This window comes from Lepisosteus platostomus, chromosome 9 (assembly GCF_059453375.1).
Source record: "Lepisosteus platostomus isolate fLepPlt1 chromosome 9, fLepPlt1.hap1, whole genome shotgun sequence".
In the NCBI taxonomy this organism is placed as follows: Eukaryota; Metazoa; Chordata; class Actinopteri; order Semionotiformes; family Lepisosteidae; genus Lepisosteus; species Lepisosteus platostomus.
In genome coordinates, this window is record NC_142619.1 from 25,510,929 (window position 1) to 25,528,572 (window position 17,644).

Below are 17,644 nucleotides of genomic sequence, written 5' to 3' on the forward strand. Positions count from 1 at the left end.
CAGATCTGTCAAATGAGTTAGAGAAGCCAACACCTATGACAGTAATTACTAGTTCACTCACACTATCCTTCTGAGGTTACCAAAAACTCCCATAGCAAAGACTAAGTACCCAGATATAATCTTTTTTGCCAGAAACCCAATTTATCCATCCAATCTTTTACCTGAACATTTTGAACAATTACATGAAATACTTCAAGATGATCGGTCATGAATGACCAACATACAAATTTGCTTTACCAGTTTTGAAATATTAAAGAGATCACTATTGGATAAAGAGTCCACTGAAAAACAAAAAATAATAAATAACAATCACGTAATTGTCTTAAACCACATACAAAAAATGAAAATAACACATAGATCAACTATTGTAGCAAGGAACCAGGTATATGGAAAAATTACAAGTTAAAGTGGTGGCTTTTAATACAGTACTTCAATCATTAATTAGAACAGCAACAAAACTATTAGATAATTAGAAATCAAATACCAATATACAGTATGCTGATGCACAAAAAAAGCCAACCACCTGGGTTTCACATCACCAGTTCACTGGGCACATACATAATTTTATTTAAATTTTAAACTGTGAACAGATGTTTGAGTCGTACTGTTCCTTGGGATAACACATTACTTATATTACTGATTACTGATATAAGTCATGTGATTTAATATAAACATCAGGTGTCCAAAGTTCAGCATTTGAGTTGAGTTGAAATTTTCAAATAATGTATAAAAACCTATATAAATAGCCACTCATATCAAGATATTACTGTAATTAGTGCAAGAAAGGCAAAATATATGACCATGAAAAACATCATAATAATGAGTAATGAACTCAATAATCCGGATGATACCAGCATAATTGAAAAGGACCAGTCTATGAGAGATGCTGCCCAAAAACTTAAGATTTTTTACTTCAACAATCAGTGGGCTAGTCGACACAGACCAGGACTGCTCTTCTAGAGACCACTACAATTTTCAAACTCTCCAGTACACAGACATGTTCTAAAAGAGAGACTGTCACCACACTGCCCATGGACTCACTTTTGTATTATCCCACTTTGTCTCTGAAACTGCTATACAGTATACAGTACTGTATGTTTCATCAAAAATATTACTTCCCTTTTGTCACTGGCTCTGACTTTTAAAAATATGACTAAGGTTTCTATATCGTCCTGGAATATGTACTGTGTATGAAATACACTACTGCTTAGATTTGCAGCACAGGAGAATATACTGTAGATACTGTCATGACATACAGTAGGAGTCTCATTGGAAGCAACAAATTGTTCGTAGATTTGCTAATAAGCAATACTATGTGGCAGCTTCCTCCTAAGCAGAGAATAAAATAAAGGGAATCTTTGTCAAAGGAATGTTTTAATTTTCTATAATGAAAAGAAATACATTTAATTAAAAAAGCTAAAAGGATACTAGGCAAATAAAAAACATTAATATATACTGTATATAGATTTAAAATTAATATATTTTATGCTTTTTGTACAGGTATATGAATTAATGCATATCCATGTTCATATAACATTTAATGTTTCTCCTAAAATAATAATTCTTAAATTGCAGGCCATATGTATAGGTGTTCTAGGAATACATTTATGGGATGGAGAACTGATTAATGGATAGAAAACACAAAGTACAGGTAAGGGATGAATATTGCTTCTAAATTAGGGTCTAATTAAAGTTCTGGGGACCTTGGCTAGTAATGTGAAAAGGATGCTTCACAGCTGCGTACTGTATGTATTTTTTTTTCAAACTTGCTATGTCTGTAATGATAAACAGTTAATAAAAAATGTTTACAATAAAGAAATAACTCCTGCATCAGCAGAAAGATTGTAGTTTGTCATTTGCATTCTGGGAAGCTGTTCAGAGATTATGTGTTGGGAGCTGGTAGATGAAAATCTTCTTTGGACCACAGAACATATGAAGTGGCAGTAGTGAGGGTGATGGAGTTATTCACCGATAAATACCACTTTGGCCTTGACAGACTTGATAAAAAACACATGTATAGAGAGGACATGATGAGAATTATGCTGAATTTCACGCTTTTCAAGCAACAAGTGGGCTGGTGGTAATTTGGGGAGGAATTTTCTTTAACATAAACAGATTCTTGGTTCAGAGTGGTGGTATTCGTACTGTTAGAGACACACTTGGAAGTGTTATTCCGTTCACAAAGGAAGTGTCAATTTTCCAGCAGAATAAAGCAAAACCCCAAAATGATAAAACATCACAAAGATCACTGCAAGAAGTGACTTCACGAAGATCACAAAGGCAAGAAGACATTGTGATAGTTTTTCTCCAGTCAGGTTTTTCTCCTGACCAACAGATCATTTGTGGTCCTGTGCCAAGCTATCAACAAGAGACAACAATGACCAGCCTGCCTTCACCAGCTGGCTGCTGCCAGAGAACACTAGCAGAACACTACTGTGCGGAAGTCCTCCTGAAAACAGCTACTGTATACCCTTAGCTTTTTAAAGAAATTTGCTACTAGCTAATTTCTTGAAAAAGCAGAGTACTGAATGGCCTCTTCTCATTTGCAACAGTTCTTATGTTGACATGTAACCTTCTACAGCATGGCTCTGCACACTACTCAGCTCCTTACATTAAAATCAAACAGTAACATTTACAATATTACTAAACAAAATGTCATGTTTTACATTGCAAACTTGACATGATTATTTGATTTTTACTTGTGTTCACATATTCTGCGATTATGTTTCATATCTGTTTAAAATGTTTCATTGTACCTGTAAGAGTATTGCGTTACTTATGTGCATACATAACCGAAAATATTAAGCAAAGCAAATTACTGAATAAATTCCATTCTGGCTGTAAGGGACAATGCTACCAGCAATCAATAATCATTTGTTCCGCATAAAACTGCAGTGCAGTATATTAGGTGATAGCAGACGCTGTTTACCCTTTATAATCTGTCCTTGTGAATTCCCAGATTATAAAAACAGATTTAAGATATAATTGTGAATGTGTAAAATATGGTATTCTGGCAATGACACCAATACTTAAAATCTTTTCTTTCGTGACCTTTAGGTATATGTTCAAAGCAGTCCTCCATTTTCAAAACCTGTGGGCGCTTTTAATTTATAGTCAAGTCTCATTACCTACCAGAAATCTCCTCCAGGCACTGTTTGGCAGTCTTGCTGTAAACTAGATCTGCTTTTGTGGGGCTGAGACAGGAGTCCGGGGGCGCGACAGTAGTACAATCATTTTCAGAGTATGTTCTAGAGAAATCACAAATCACAAATCATATTAAAGAAGAGCATCAACATTTTAGCACACAGGAAAGGTTCAGGTAAGTGCACAGGTACAGTACAATGAATGACTTGCATATCCAATCTTTCGTGAAAGGAGGTTGGGGCAGTGAATGTGAGGGGAATTACAGATTGCTAAAGAGGTTAGGAGTTCTATTGTTCCCTCCCTCTTTCGCTGTACACATAAAATATCTAATTAAGAAGGAAAGACAGGAATGGCAAGGAAAGACTTAAAAGCAGTTAAAATAACCTTCTTTACAGTTGATTTTCAACATGCAATTCTGATGGTGTAATGCCTCTTAGATCTGTGTCATTGTGCTATATGTTTACATTTAAGGTTTTTCATTTTTTAGCGCAACTCTGTGTTTTATTGTTTGAACATTAGAAAGAGTTTAGCAGAAGAAAATATTGAAAAGTGTTATAACTATATAATTTTTAATATATAAAATGGATAAGAATTCCTACCTAGAGACTAATTTCTGCTTTGAACTGTAGAACCAAGAAAAGCAGAAACCTGCTGCAAACTTGAAGATAGCAATGTTGATTCCACAACAAAGTGTTTGCAACACACCTGCACATCTTGAGATAAATATTTTTCTTTTATGGGCTGTGACATTTGAAATGGGTGCAACTGGGAATAGCTTTAGGATAAAATGATGCTGTATTCAGATTGTTATGTATATAACTGAATCAGTACACTAGAGCACATTTCGCCAACTGAGAAATTATACAGTACCAATGATACAACTAGAAAAATAACTTCATCAAATGTAAACCCCACAAATATATGGTAAAGCATATTTATAGTCATCAAGAAATAAAATGGTTTTGTTTTTATGTGAAAATCCTGTGCAACGTTTGACAGTTTCTAGAATGCCTTTATTTAGCTTCTTATCCAGTGTAGCCAAATATCTAATTCAGAAATGATTTGCTATTATACTGGTGAAAAAAAAAAACATCTGCAAATTAGAATGAAATTGCATTGACTGAAAGTCACTTCCTTTCCCTGGCACTTTTTTGCTGTTGGCTTGTGACATTTATAGCTGCCAGAGATCTAATTTCCACTGTATCAAAAAAAGGAGAAAACTGTCCTGAAGATGTCAGACATCAAATGACTATCTAGGATGCATCAGGACACCGAAAATACAATATCTGCTTTCTGGCAAAGGAGCACTGCCTGTTTTGAAGCCAAGCCATCGACATACAGTACACATAAACTATAATAGCATTCAGGTAAACACAAATATATACTGTATCTAGCATAAAATTCCAGGTATATTTCTTTTAAAAATGCTATATTAGCATAAGCCTTTTAGCTAATTTGATGTGCAATTTTTCACATATGGGTATATTAATTTTAACTTCTGAGAAATTGAGAAATGTATTACTTATTATGGGTAAAAGTACAGTAAAAAAAAAATTATGACCTGCCCATTAAAAACTGAGGTGCTTCTTCCCCTTTGCACCTTTGTTAACCCTTTGCAAAAGGAGCCTGTGAAAGCACTCAATGAATATGACCAATATATGGAGAAGCACTGTTTCAGAGATCTTTAAAGTTTCCTGAAAATATATCATCCCCTTTTTTTTTTTAAAACACTGGACATAAGCAAAGCTAAAACTGAAGACATACTATGAGAGCTCGTACCTACAAGACCTCAAGTAGCAATTCAACCTAATTACCAAACATGAAGTGATGATAAACTAATAAGGTTTAATTAAGTCTAGTATTTCTACTGTGTCTGACTGGCAGGATCTGGGCCTAGAAGTCAAATTTCAATTGAAATGACATTAAATGGCCTTATTCTCAGGTGATAGAGTTAACAGTTTCTCTTTGAGTGAGAGAACGGGGAGATTAAGGCTTTTAGGATGAGATGCGGCTGAAATGTAATGTCATGTACTGTAGCCCTAGTGGCTGTGTGCACTACGTGTCCAGAATAATTTCTCGAGATACCTGTTCATTATTATTTGGACAGTCAAACAGAAATGATGTGTGGCAACTGACTCCTTCAAGGAGCTATCCACAGCCTGAAGGCAAGTACATTTGATTCACACAGGAAAGTCTCCTTAAAATATGTTTATATTGTAAAACTGTTGTTTATTGTGTGTGTGTGGTTGGAAAGATTCATTTTTAGGGTGTTGAATTGTGTACATAGTCCCTCAACTGTGATCAATACACTAACATCGTATTTTCTGCCTATAAATTCAACTGCCTTATAATGCTTAATGCTGTCATTAATAGCATTACATAGCATTAATAAGCTTTACAAATGTAAAAGTAATTGTGTCATATAAAAGCTTTTAAAAATCATAGAACATTATTCTTTCTCATAATTCATTGTTTTGTGAATGCTTTTTAAATATTTTTGCTGTCATTGCCCTTGAGATACTGTACAGTAGGTGAACACAAAAACCTTGTGGAATACAATTTTCCTCTAAAATATCTCTGCAGTAATGCTTTTGAACATAAAGGAGATTGGTAAAAAAAGAGGAAAATGTTTCCAAAGTTTAACTGCAGAGTGTGTGAACATCATGTCTACTGTGAACTGAAACAAATGGCCATTTAAACATTTTTACATGACTCATTTTTCTCACTGTTTCTCGCCCATTTCGGAGAGCCCATTTCAAAAGCCACCACTGCCTCCTACACAGCTAGAAACACAGACGAGCGGTGGGTGTCCTCCAAAGCTATCATCTAATGAGATCATCCTACAGTGGAAATCAGTGAGCTAAAAATGCAGATTCATGGGGTTCCATTTGGGTCCTTTCTGAGCAACTTCAACAGACCACCTGCTCTGAAGGCGTGATTTAGTGATTCAGATTGAGGCCATATGATTCCCTTTTGAAAGATGGAAAGGAGCCACTACTTGGCACACACAGTCAAGGATTCTGGCCTCCCAGATGCTTGAATGGCTCTGTATGCTGCTTTCACATGCTATTTTTAACCAGGTAAAATATACACTGATATGCTTGATGTATTCACCTCATTTTAAAAGGGTACATTTTCATGCAGGTACTGTACTGCATGTAACGGCTTCAATATCCCCCCAGAATGTGTTTTTATCTGCACTTAATTTTTTGTCTGTTATGCTCCGCTGTTTCAGATGGAATAAAACACAGCAGATAAAAAAAATTATTAACAGACTGCCTCGAAATGTGTAATTAGTCTTCGGAATTCTGTTTCACTACACCTCATGCAACAGTGAAGAGAAATGACACCAATGAATTGTTTGGAATGTTACATTTCCAATGTTAAGTGAATGTTTTACAGAGCAGTCTTCTTTAATTTCATAATTACTGTAAACACAGAGTCTGAGTTAAATGGTGGTGGTAGATGTCATTGGTCTTTGCCCTATACAATGGATACTGACCTTTTTTTTAAGGAAACAAGCACTTACTTTAATGTCTGCATACTGTATGTGAACATATATTGTATTTTTCTTAACCAATGGATATAGACTATTCACAATAAAAATCAGAAAAATCAAAAAGCAATGCATATAAAAGGTTCTTACATAAATAAGTATTCTTGTACAATAAAAGTACACAGCAGACACAGAGCTCTGGAAACAACCTGAATAATACTACTATTCATCAATTCCCTTACTGAAGGTGGTTTTGATGTTCTCTGCTATTTTCCCGAGGTGTGCATATCCTGCTCCTTAATTAAACTTCATTAGCAGTAATTCACATACATATGTATTCTGTGGGATGCTCTGTGACAAAAAAAATCCTACAGTTAAATATTTTCTGCATCCCAATAGATATACAGCCCTCCCTTTATATATTTACCTGTACATAAAAGGAGCAACTGTGGCCGTGTTGGGGTGGTTGTGCTGCTGTTGTTGGGGGAGCTGGACGATGCCATTTCCCGACAGCTGTCCACCTGCTGTTGCCATGGCAGCTGAAAGTGCAGAAGTGCTGGTCGATGACACCATGCTGGTCCGTCTTCCCTCTGCTGGTGAGGACAGGCTACCCAGTGCCCTGCCGTCAGCTGGGGATTTCTGAATATAGAACGTCTGACTTCCTTTTGCAATCTTTGATTTCTCTGTGTCTTTGCCACTGAGTCCCGTAGGGCTGGCGGCCGGTTTTCCTGTGGGTGTAGCCACTTTCAGGCCAGGCTTTGGAATTCCACTTGAAACGGGGATAGCATGTTCCTTTTTGACAGCTGAAGCCTTTCCTCCCTTGGGAATAAGGCTTGCGATTTTGGAGCTCTTCTTTGATGGCTCTGCTAGCTGCTCTTTTTCGTCCTTGTTAGGTGTACTTGCTTTCCCTTTGCTCTTATTCTTGTCCTCCTTGTCCTTCGGCTGGGGCAAAGATTTGTTATTGCTCACAGACTTGCTGCCAGTTTTTGTGGTGGGAGTAGTTGCTTTAATGGGTTGCTTGGGACTGCTACCTGTGCATCCTCCACTGCTCTGTCTACTGTTTAAACCTTCTACTTCACTACTCTCCAATAAAACATCTTCTTCCCTCTGTCCCACCTCTGCAGACAGTCCCAGATTTGATGTTAGAGGGGTTCTGGAGGCAGTCCTGGGGTTTATGAGTTTAAATTTCTCTAGCATGGACTTCTGTCCACTACCAGAAGGCTTGGTCCCCTCTGACAGTGGGGGTTTGAGTCGTTCTGTGGTAGGAGTAGGTGAGGTGGCTGGGCTGGGCTGCTTCACTGAAAGCATTGAGGAGGTGGCTGTGTGTTTGACGTTCATTGATTTGCTCCGCCAAGGCTTGCTGGAGCTGGGGGAGGGGATGGCAGAGACCAGCTGCTGCCCTGTGCTGGTGGCTGTTTGGACATTTCCATTCATGCTGCCAGTCTGAGGAAGTCCTTTCACCATTTCTGAAAGAAAGCAATAGAACATCTTGCTGAGTATATGGGGAAATAAACAAAGCAAAGCTTCTGGACTTTGGAATGTTGGAGACCACCAACCTAAGGTTCATTGTGTGACATATTTTTCTTTACACCACTGCTTTTAATAATAATAAATCCTTAAACTTATATAGCGCTTCTCTGGACACTCCACTCAAAGTGCTTTATGGGTAATGGGGACTCCCTTCCACCACCACCAATGCGCAACGGATCATGCAACGGCAGCCATAGTGCGCCAGTACTCTCACCACACACCAGCTATCAGTGGGACTTTACCAATCACGGCGATAATTAAGAGGCCATGATTCGTAAAGTCCAATGGGACATTTGGCCAGGACGCTGGGGGTAACAATCCTACTCTTTTTGTGAAACGCCCTAGGATTTTTAATGATCACAGATAGTCAGGACCTCAACCGAATGACAGAACCTTTTTGCAGCAGAGTGTCCCCATCACTATATGGGACAATAGGACCCACATAGACCACAGGGTGAGTGCCCTCTACTGACTACATTGACACCTCTTCCAGCAGCAACCTTAGTTTTTTTCCCAGGAGGTCTCCCATCCAGGTACTGGTCAGGCTCACACTTGCTGAGCTTCAGTGGGCTGCCAGTTGTGAGTTGCAGGGTGATATGGCTGGTGGAAATAGAGTATATGAGCTTTTCAAGACATACTGTATACTCTTTAACTGACAATAAATGCAATTCACTTATCTTGTGTGACAAACAAATAAAAATAATAATCCCTTACACTTATATAGTGCCTTTCTGGACTCTCCACTCAAGGCCTTTATAGGAAATGGGGATTCCCCACCACCACCACCAATGTTTAGCACCCACCTGGTTGATGCAATGGTAGCCAGAGTGCACAAGTACACTCACCACACATCAGCTATGAGTGGGGAGGAGGAGAGTAATCAAGCCATTTCAGGGATGGGGATTATTAAGAGGTCATGAGTGGTAAAGGCCAGGATAAAATTTAGCCAGGATATCCAGGTAACACCCCTACTCTTTCTGAGAAACTCCCTTGGAGTTTTAATGACCAAGGAAAAAAAGAACCTAGGTTTTGTGTCTCATGCGAAGGATGGCACCTTTTTTTACATTATAGTGTCCCCATCACTATACTGTGGCATTGGAACCCACACAGGCCTCAGGGTGAGTGCTCCTACTGGCCCCACTAACACCTCTTCTAGCAGCAAACTTAGCTGTCCCAGGAGTTCTCCCATCCATGTACAGTCCAGACTCACATCTCTGTAGCTTTAGTGGGTTGCCAGTTGTGAGTCGCAAAGTGAAATGTGTGCTGGTAATGACAGTACTGTAACAGTGTATCTTTACACAGTAAAAACATAGTCCACCTTCCATTTCAAAGAGCAGTCCAGATGTAAGAGAGATCACTTTATTAGCCATATACAATTTCTTGCATTAGGAATTTGTATTTTTTGCATACTTGCTCCCCTTAAGACACACAGACAGGGAGAGAAGCTTGGGGTCAGAGCGCAGGGTCAGCCATTTATACGGCGACCCTGTAGCAGCTGGGGTTAAGGGCCTTGCTCAGGGGCCCAACAGAGTAGGATTCTGCTGCCGGCTGCAGGATTTGAACAGGCAACCTTCCAGCCACAGGTGCAGATCCTTAGCCACAGAGATGTAAATGTCCAGTAAACATTTTATTTATTCCCAAAAGACAATATTCTTATTGCTGTTTTTTTCAGTCTTCCTTATGGAAAGTTTCAATGAAACAAATTACACAGATATTTCGTAATCGCTGTGTACTGTGGGAAAAATGCCAAAACAATTTAGTAATTGTGTTTTAAATTTGGGGTGTCTCACCTTCTTGGGAAGATGAAATGTAATGGGAATTACAATATTTTGACTACAATTTGGAATACTTTACCAAAGCTTGTTTTTTTCACAGATGTTTTAACTATATAGCTTATAAATATGTAGTAGCTTCAGTCTGTGTGAAAAGAAAGCAACAATCTAAAGGGTATTAAATAATCAAGAACACTATGGTTTTTAAAGAAATCAATGCAAACATCTCAACATCTTCAAAAGTGTTAAATAGAACATAATGACAGGATTTGATTGTCTTGACTAAATGTTTGATTACAGGATAAATAAATTAGAAGATATAATAATCTAAGGTACAGATGAGACAAGTTTTCTTATCACTGCTGTTAGGTATTTAATCAATAAAGCTTTATTGCGTTCTCTAACAATAAGCTAGAGTATCAGTGCTTATGCATTCAATCTCATTCTACATGTGATCAGCGTTCTGGGCTTATCTGCATTCCTACCACTAAAATTGGGGCATACAGAGCAGACTGTGCACTGTCCAAATCTTACTTTACAGTTCCAGTGTGCTGAAATCTCCAGAACATAAAGAGCACATTAATGAGTTCTGTGAGGCAGAAAATTAACTGTTCTTGGAGCACTTACAAATAACTATGTGCTAGGGATTTACCCTTAGTATCTACCTCATTGGCTTTTTTGACTCCCACTTTTTATTTTTTTCAAAACTAACATATGTGCTTTTCTTTTCCTAATCTCCTTCCATGAATAACATGTCATGGATTTTATCACTTCTATTCTACAGAGAATAAGTGACACCTTCTCTGTACGTTTTCCTGTGTTCTTCTGTAGCATAATGTGATGAAAAGAGTTTTGAGGTGATGCTTACCCTGAAAATATGTTCTACAAAACACTGTATTTGACAGCTACCTCAGCAGAGGTAACACTAGGTCCTAAATACCCACCCATACCCTTTATACATGATTGTATTTAACAATTGCAGTGTATTTGCATATATAGTAACTGATTCATTTTATCTCACAGATTCATACCCATATTTAATGTCTTATAAAATACTGTACCTTTGATATAAGCCTATTTTTCATATTTAAATAATAGCATAGTAATAGTACATGAGAGAGACCATTCCAATTAACTATTTCTGTTGCATGCTAGTTATTTTGTTCTATTTTGAGAAAAGACAGCCATAGCATTAGAAAAGGAAAAGAGTGAGGCTACAGTTATAAAGGTACTGTAGCTTTGGTTGGAATTTATTTTGTAATTATTACAAATATGTCACATCAGCAACAGGATGGATTCCAATAGCTCGTGACAGAGGCTGTAGTGACAGACATTTTAACGATTTACAAAGTGGTTGGTTTAAGTTATAAAAGGTAATAGAGACTATAAACTTGTCATAAGAATGAAGAAAAACTCCATTACTGCTTGTAGTGTTTACGAAGCAGAGCAAGAGCATTCATAACTCTCACCCATGGGGTTAAAAGGGAAACAACTTGGTAGTGAAGCCAGAAATTACTATTGTTAAATTCATTCGAGTCTTAAACATTATCAGAATGTTGTAAAGTAAGTAGGGATGTAATGCTGATTATTCGTATATCTTTTGCAAATTAACTCGAGGTTTGTAACTAAAAGCAGTTTTTAAAAATCTTTTACATTCCAGCTGCCTGGCTTTAATGATACTGACTTTGAGTTTCCATAGCAACATACATTTTGCACCACTCACTTTATCTACTGAAAATGAAATGTCACTTCAACTATGCAACCAGGTCTTTACGTTTGTTCACTGTGCCACTTACTCACTCACTCAAGCTGGACTTAAGTGGCTTGATGCAGTTGTAAACAACAAAAACAACAACAAAACACCACAGATTATTTATTGTTGTGCCAAAGCCAGAATATGCCCCCTTCAATGCAACAAGACTACATCAATGTCATAAAGATGCTGTCTGTCAATCTGGTATAGGTTACAGATACTGAACGTGGCATAAACAGAACACTTTGCATTACAGTATCAATATGCTCCAGTGACATTCATTAGAAAAATGCCCTCCATTGATCAATAAAGATACAGTTAATTCTGAAAAGTAAATGTTAACATTCAAGTAAAACAATTATTAACATACTGTACTTTCAACTTTTCAGAGGCTAAGGAAATACTTTAATCTCCTTTTCCATTCCTTGCTTTTGATTTTCAAGGTATAGGTTGACAAGAATTGATTTTAGGTTTTGAAAGAAGAAAACATCTCCAAATAGTTCTTCATAAAACCTAGAAAAAGTCCTAATATCAGTGTAGTCCAAATCTTATAAGGCAAATGTCTTCATTTCTGTTTCAAAACCTTGTTTTTTGGACTTAATATTGTATGCATGTACTGTATATAAAATGTAAACCAATCCTGTACTAGAACCTCTAACACAATCTCTCGGTTGTTCATGATATACAACAGTCATTCTACACCATCATAGGAGCTATTGAGCAGTGTATTCTTAGAAAAGAAAGTGAAGACTTAAAGGTTTGCTTTACGTACCTAGGGAGGCATTAGTGGCAGAACGTCATTAATCACAACTCAGGAGTAGTTTAATATATATCTTGAATGGTGAGGGCCAAACCTCCCTGTCTCCTGACACAAGAATTCATCAAAGCAAAGTGCCACTACACTTTCGGAGGAAGACAAAACCTAGCATTATTTTGGTCAGACTTTGGTTTGCAGAGAGTAATTGTAAAAACAGTACTGTACAAAAAGGGTTACTGTGAACTTTGATTCAAGTCTTCCATAAATCTACAGTCCTAGGCCTGCCAAAGCAAACAATGGGATATATTTTCTTCAGCTGAAACCACTGACTGCTTCATGTTTTCTTTACAGCGGCCTTCATTATAATTCAAGCATAAGACAAGAAAGTGCCTCAATGTTCAAACCTAGGAAAATAGCATGACAGCTCTAACCCATAGCCTGCTCCACAGGGTCACATTTGATACTTGCACGAATGCAGCTCCACTCTAAATCTGCAATTTATGCCTCAACAAACAAACCTAAATCTTATTCATAAACTGTTTTTGATAGACTAACATTGTGTTTTAAGTCTTTACAAAACCATGCAGGTATTATTACTAAAAACAATTTGTGTTGTATTTAGTATATAATCCATCCATTATCTAACCTCTTTATCTAATACAGAGTGTGATGAAGCAGAAGCCTATCCCTGGTAAGCAACTGGCACAGGGCAGGACACAAGTCCATCTCAGGGCACACAAACACACACCCAGTACTGTATGTCTTTGGTCTGCGGGAGGAAACTCACGAAAACATGGGAATAATACACAAACTCCACGCAGAGAGCACCCCAGGAATTGAACCCTGGGTCACAGCAATGCTAACCACTGTGCCACGGTGCCACCCTTTCAGTATATCATTTAAAGTTAAATTATAACACTAATCGGTACTCAGTTCATTGTACATTGTTCATTGCTTATACTGAACAATAAGAAAACATTTGATGCTTCATAAAATACTGTAACATACTGTTGTAATCTTTGTATGATATATTAATACTAGTTGCAGTCAATTATATATTGCGTGCTAAGTGTAATATAATGTGCAATAATACGCACCATCGAGTGGATTATCTCCGGGAAAAAAGTACTATTTCTGCAACGCTGTTAGAGAAAGCAATACCAGAAAGAAACTGTACATCCACCTGTGCAATACAGAATACAGTCAAGGGTAAACTAATTTTTAACCTATTTCAACACCCGAGAGTGTTTTTCTATGTTTCAAACAAATCAAACAAATTTTATAAATTATGCTTATTCACAGCTGCAGCATGTGCACAGGTGGGTATAATGCTGATATGGGCTTCAGGATATGGAAAACGTCCAAATTAAATGTGTTTAATCCTCTGTGTGCTCTGCCAGACAAATTAGCAATGTCAAGTAATCATTTCTATGAAGATATTGTGAAGATTATTTGATCATAAGAAAGAATACAAATGAAGGGAGGCTCATCTAAAAAACTGGGTTTTAAGAAGCTTAATGATTCAAGAACCTCATTCAGAGATTTACTAAGAGATCCCAAGAATCTGCCTGATTTTGGTTTGGCAGCTTGTTCCAGACTCACAAAGCACCACCTGTTGTCAGGCTTGAAAGCACTTCCCTTAATTAAACTTTTCTGTCCTTATGCAATTTTAACTGTTAAAATGGCTTTAATATATCTATACCATACATCCATTGTCAAAATAGAGCTTAATCCTTATAAGGGTTGTTGCAAATTGCAGCCCTTCCCAGAACAACAAAGCAAAAGACTACACTGTGGATGCCAGTCCTTGCAGAGTGCACACCCACACACATGCACATAAATACAAAGGGAAAATGTAGAAACAATAATTCACTTCACCAGCGTGTCTTTGACAGGTGGGAGAAATCCAGAGCAACAAACGTAACAACAATATGTAGAGAACATAAGTACAGATCAGCCGAACATTACACTTGAATTCATTATATTTTTAATTTGACTTTACTTCAGTATTATACGAGCTGAAACTAGTCATTTACAGTTGTATACCTTGAATTCGATGAAAAATCTCTAAAAAAAAGAAACAGTAATAACAGTCAAGGAAATTCCAAAAGCCAACAGGTTATCGTCATAAAAATATTGAAATATTAAAATAAATGCATTCATGTACAAGGTAAACAAAAAGAAATAATCTTTATTAGAATGTTATACAAAAGCCTAGTCATTCTAGCTAAAAAAAACTTTAAAAGCCCTCTCGGATATTCTGTGGTTTTGAACCCCGATGTCCCACACAATTTCTAAATACTGTGTATATCCTACAAGACTCCTTTAGGAATCATTTAGTTTTCCAGAAAATAAATTACGCAGGTTTGACCTTGTGGAATTTCCACTAAAGTGGATTATTTGCCGAACTCTATGATGATTATAACCCACAAATCCACAAATTATTTTCAGAAATGGTGTAAGATATTTTTGGGGAAATGGTGGGCAGTATTGTTGTACTCTGACTACCTGTACCTTAGCAAATGCTGTATGCCCAAGGTATCAGCAGTCACAAAGTTGGGTAATGTGAGTACAGATTAGCCCAGAGCCCAGGCATTGATATGATCAGTTTTGTGTTCACTCCCATTATCCCCTACCTTTCTCGTTGCTGCTTGCATATTGGAGAGGCTTGTTTTTGTCTATGCTGTTAAAGCTCTGACTCCTCCTGTTTAAATTTGAAGCTCCTTGGACCTTGCTGGCACTGCTGCCTGCAGCTGGCCCCCTTGAAGGCCCAGGAAGTCTGTAAAACAAAAAGACAGTGATTAGGGCTTACTAAGAGACCTGCCATTCAACTAAACACTGACTCTCAGGGGAGAAACTCCAATGCTTTTTTTTCACCCCAGCTTCAAATCCTAAAATTACTTCTACATTCATATAGCAGAAGGGGAGAATGAGGGTTGGGCAGGGAGGATGTGAGGCGGGTGGACGGTGGAGCCTTTGGTACTATCAGCCTCTGTGTGTAACTAAAATGTTTTCTTCAGATGTTGCAGCTGCAGAAAAGTCACAAGTTCAGGAATTACAAGGCAAACAGAATTACTCAATTAAAAACACATTAGCATAGTCAAAAAAGGCTGCCAAGCTCCAGCAAACTATCATACCCTGCAACAGAGCCACATACTACAGTACTGTATATCCCTGCATTTTAAATAAGTAACATACTGTAAGGCTTTTCAGCAACTGAACTTTGTCTTCATTTACCTTATTATGAAGGTATTCCTGCAATGCTCGGTTCATTTTGAGACTAATTCTTTCAGTCCAACTGAAACCAAAATTAACTACTGAACTTACTTTTTCAGTGCCAACATAACATCCATCCTTCATTTTCTAACTGTTTGATCAAATACTGGGTTGTGGGGCAGCAGGAGACAACTTGGCAAGTAACAGGCGCAGGGCAGGAAACATCCTGGACGGCCCATCACAGGGCACACACAGACACAGACACACACACTCACACCAGGGCCCATTTTCACTGGAGCCAGTTAACTTACCAGTATGTCTTTGGACTGTGTGGGGAAAGCCACGCATACATGGGGAGAACATACATCCATGTAGATCAAACTCCAGTCCCCAGAATTAAACCCAGGCCCCCAGTTCTGTAAGGCAGCAATGCTAATCATTGCATCACCATACTACCCCCAACTTTAAATGTAACATGTATTGTTGTATTACAGTAGGACATATGACATTCTAACACATTCAGATCATTCAAACAACAATCTTTACTGAACCTGATGTTACATTCTTGCTCGAAGTGAATCAGCTTATAACTGCATTATTCTGAAAATGTATCAACAAGAATAGATTACTGTATATCTGAACTCAGTCCAAACTCGAGCTTATGTGGTCTAAATCTGGTATTGCCCTTCAGAAGATATAAAATAATCAAAAGAATGAATGTGATGTTTTCTAAAACATAGTATAAGATGTAATCCCTGAAACTTTCATTTCACATTTCTTTAGTTATTTCCACTTTTGCACAGTGGCATAAGATAGCAATTCTCAGCCCTGGTCCTTGAGAAACTCGGTCTCCTAGATTGTGTACCAGCTGAATTCTATCTGGGGCTAATTTTTCAATTTGTCTCCAAATCTTGAAATGCTGAGTCTGCTTTATAATTGGTATCAACCAATTATAGGGTAATTTCTGAATTTAAAAATTCCCCCATTTTGAACTATACAGAAAGAAAACAAATGCTCATTGGGGGAATATTTGATACACAGTCCCACTTGTATCTATTCATCATGAATTTGTTAATAATTAATTGTTAATTATTGGGAACTACGGACCTAAATCCTACAATAAGAAAATGCAATGCTACTCAAATTAAGGTTTAGACAAGCATTCAGGACCTTTAATTCCCTACTGTTCTGATAAATAAAATTTGCATAAGAATTTCTTCACAATTAAGTTCATTATGTTATTTTATTGACTAAGAAATCTGCATTTATACATTTTCTTCACTGCGTTAATTTTGCTTACATGCCTAACTTGAGATTTTAAATGGTTTTAAGAACCTTTCAGAAGGATCTAATAAACAATGATTGATAAATAATTATTGGCCTTTATAACTCTGAGATTGTAAAGTAATTAATCTCATAAAATATGTAATTGAAACCTTGCTTAAGTTTTAACTGCTTGTAACCGCTATATACAGTAGTTTGTGCATCTGGTACAGCATGAACACATGTATTGTATTATCATTATTGGTGTATTGTAAGAACCACTTCACACCAGTACAGAGGATGCTGATAAATCATTGAGAGTATTCATGCGTTCTCTGTTTCAGCTACAGAGCTAAAAAATGTTTAATAATAATAATTATTATTAATAATTTCTTACACTTATACAGAACTTTTCTGGACACTCTTCTTAAAAATCTTCACAGGTAATGGGGACCCCCTCCACCACCACCAATGTGCAGCACCCACCTGGATGATGCGACAGCAGCCATAGTGCGCCCTGGGATTTTTAATGACCACAGAGAGTCAGGACCTTGGTTTTACGTCTCATCTGAAGGATGGCATCTTTCTACAGTATAGTGTCCCCGTCACTATAATGGGGTGTTAGGTCCCACACAGACTGCAGGGGGAGCACCCCCTGCTGGCCCCACTAACACCTCTTACAGCAGCAACCTTAATTTTTCCCAGGTGGTCTC

The 17,644-nt window shown here is 37.5% G+C and overlaps 1 protein-coding gene across 6 annotated transcripts in view; it reads right to left on the reverse strand.

Annotated features, from left to right (window-relative positions):
- nav3 (neuron navigator 3) overlaps positions 1–17,644 on the reverse strand; it is a 424,757-nt gene that overhangs the window by 96,156 nt on the left and 310,957 nt on the right. For all 6 annotated transcript variants that reach the window (XM_088647283.1, XM_088647286.1, XM_088647282.1 and 3 more), the window contains 3 exons: positions 15,089–15,231; positions 7,068–8,106; positions 3,133–3,248 (listed from right to left, as the gene is read on the reverse strand). In XM_088647283.1, the coding sequence (XP_088503409.1) occupies positions 3,133–3,248; positions 7,068–8,106; positions 15,089–15,231 (1,298 nt within the window). The remainder of the gene's footprint in view (positions 1–3,132; positions 3,249–7,067; positions 8,107–15,088; positions 15,232–17,644) is intronic.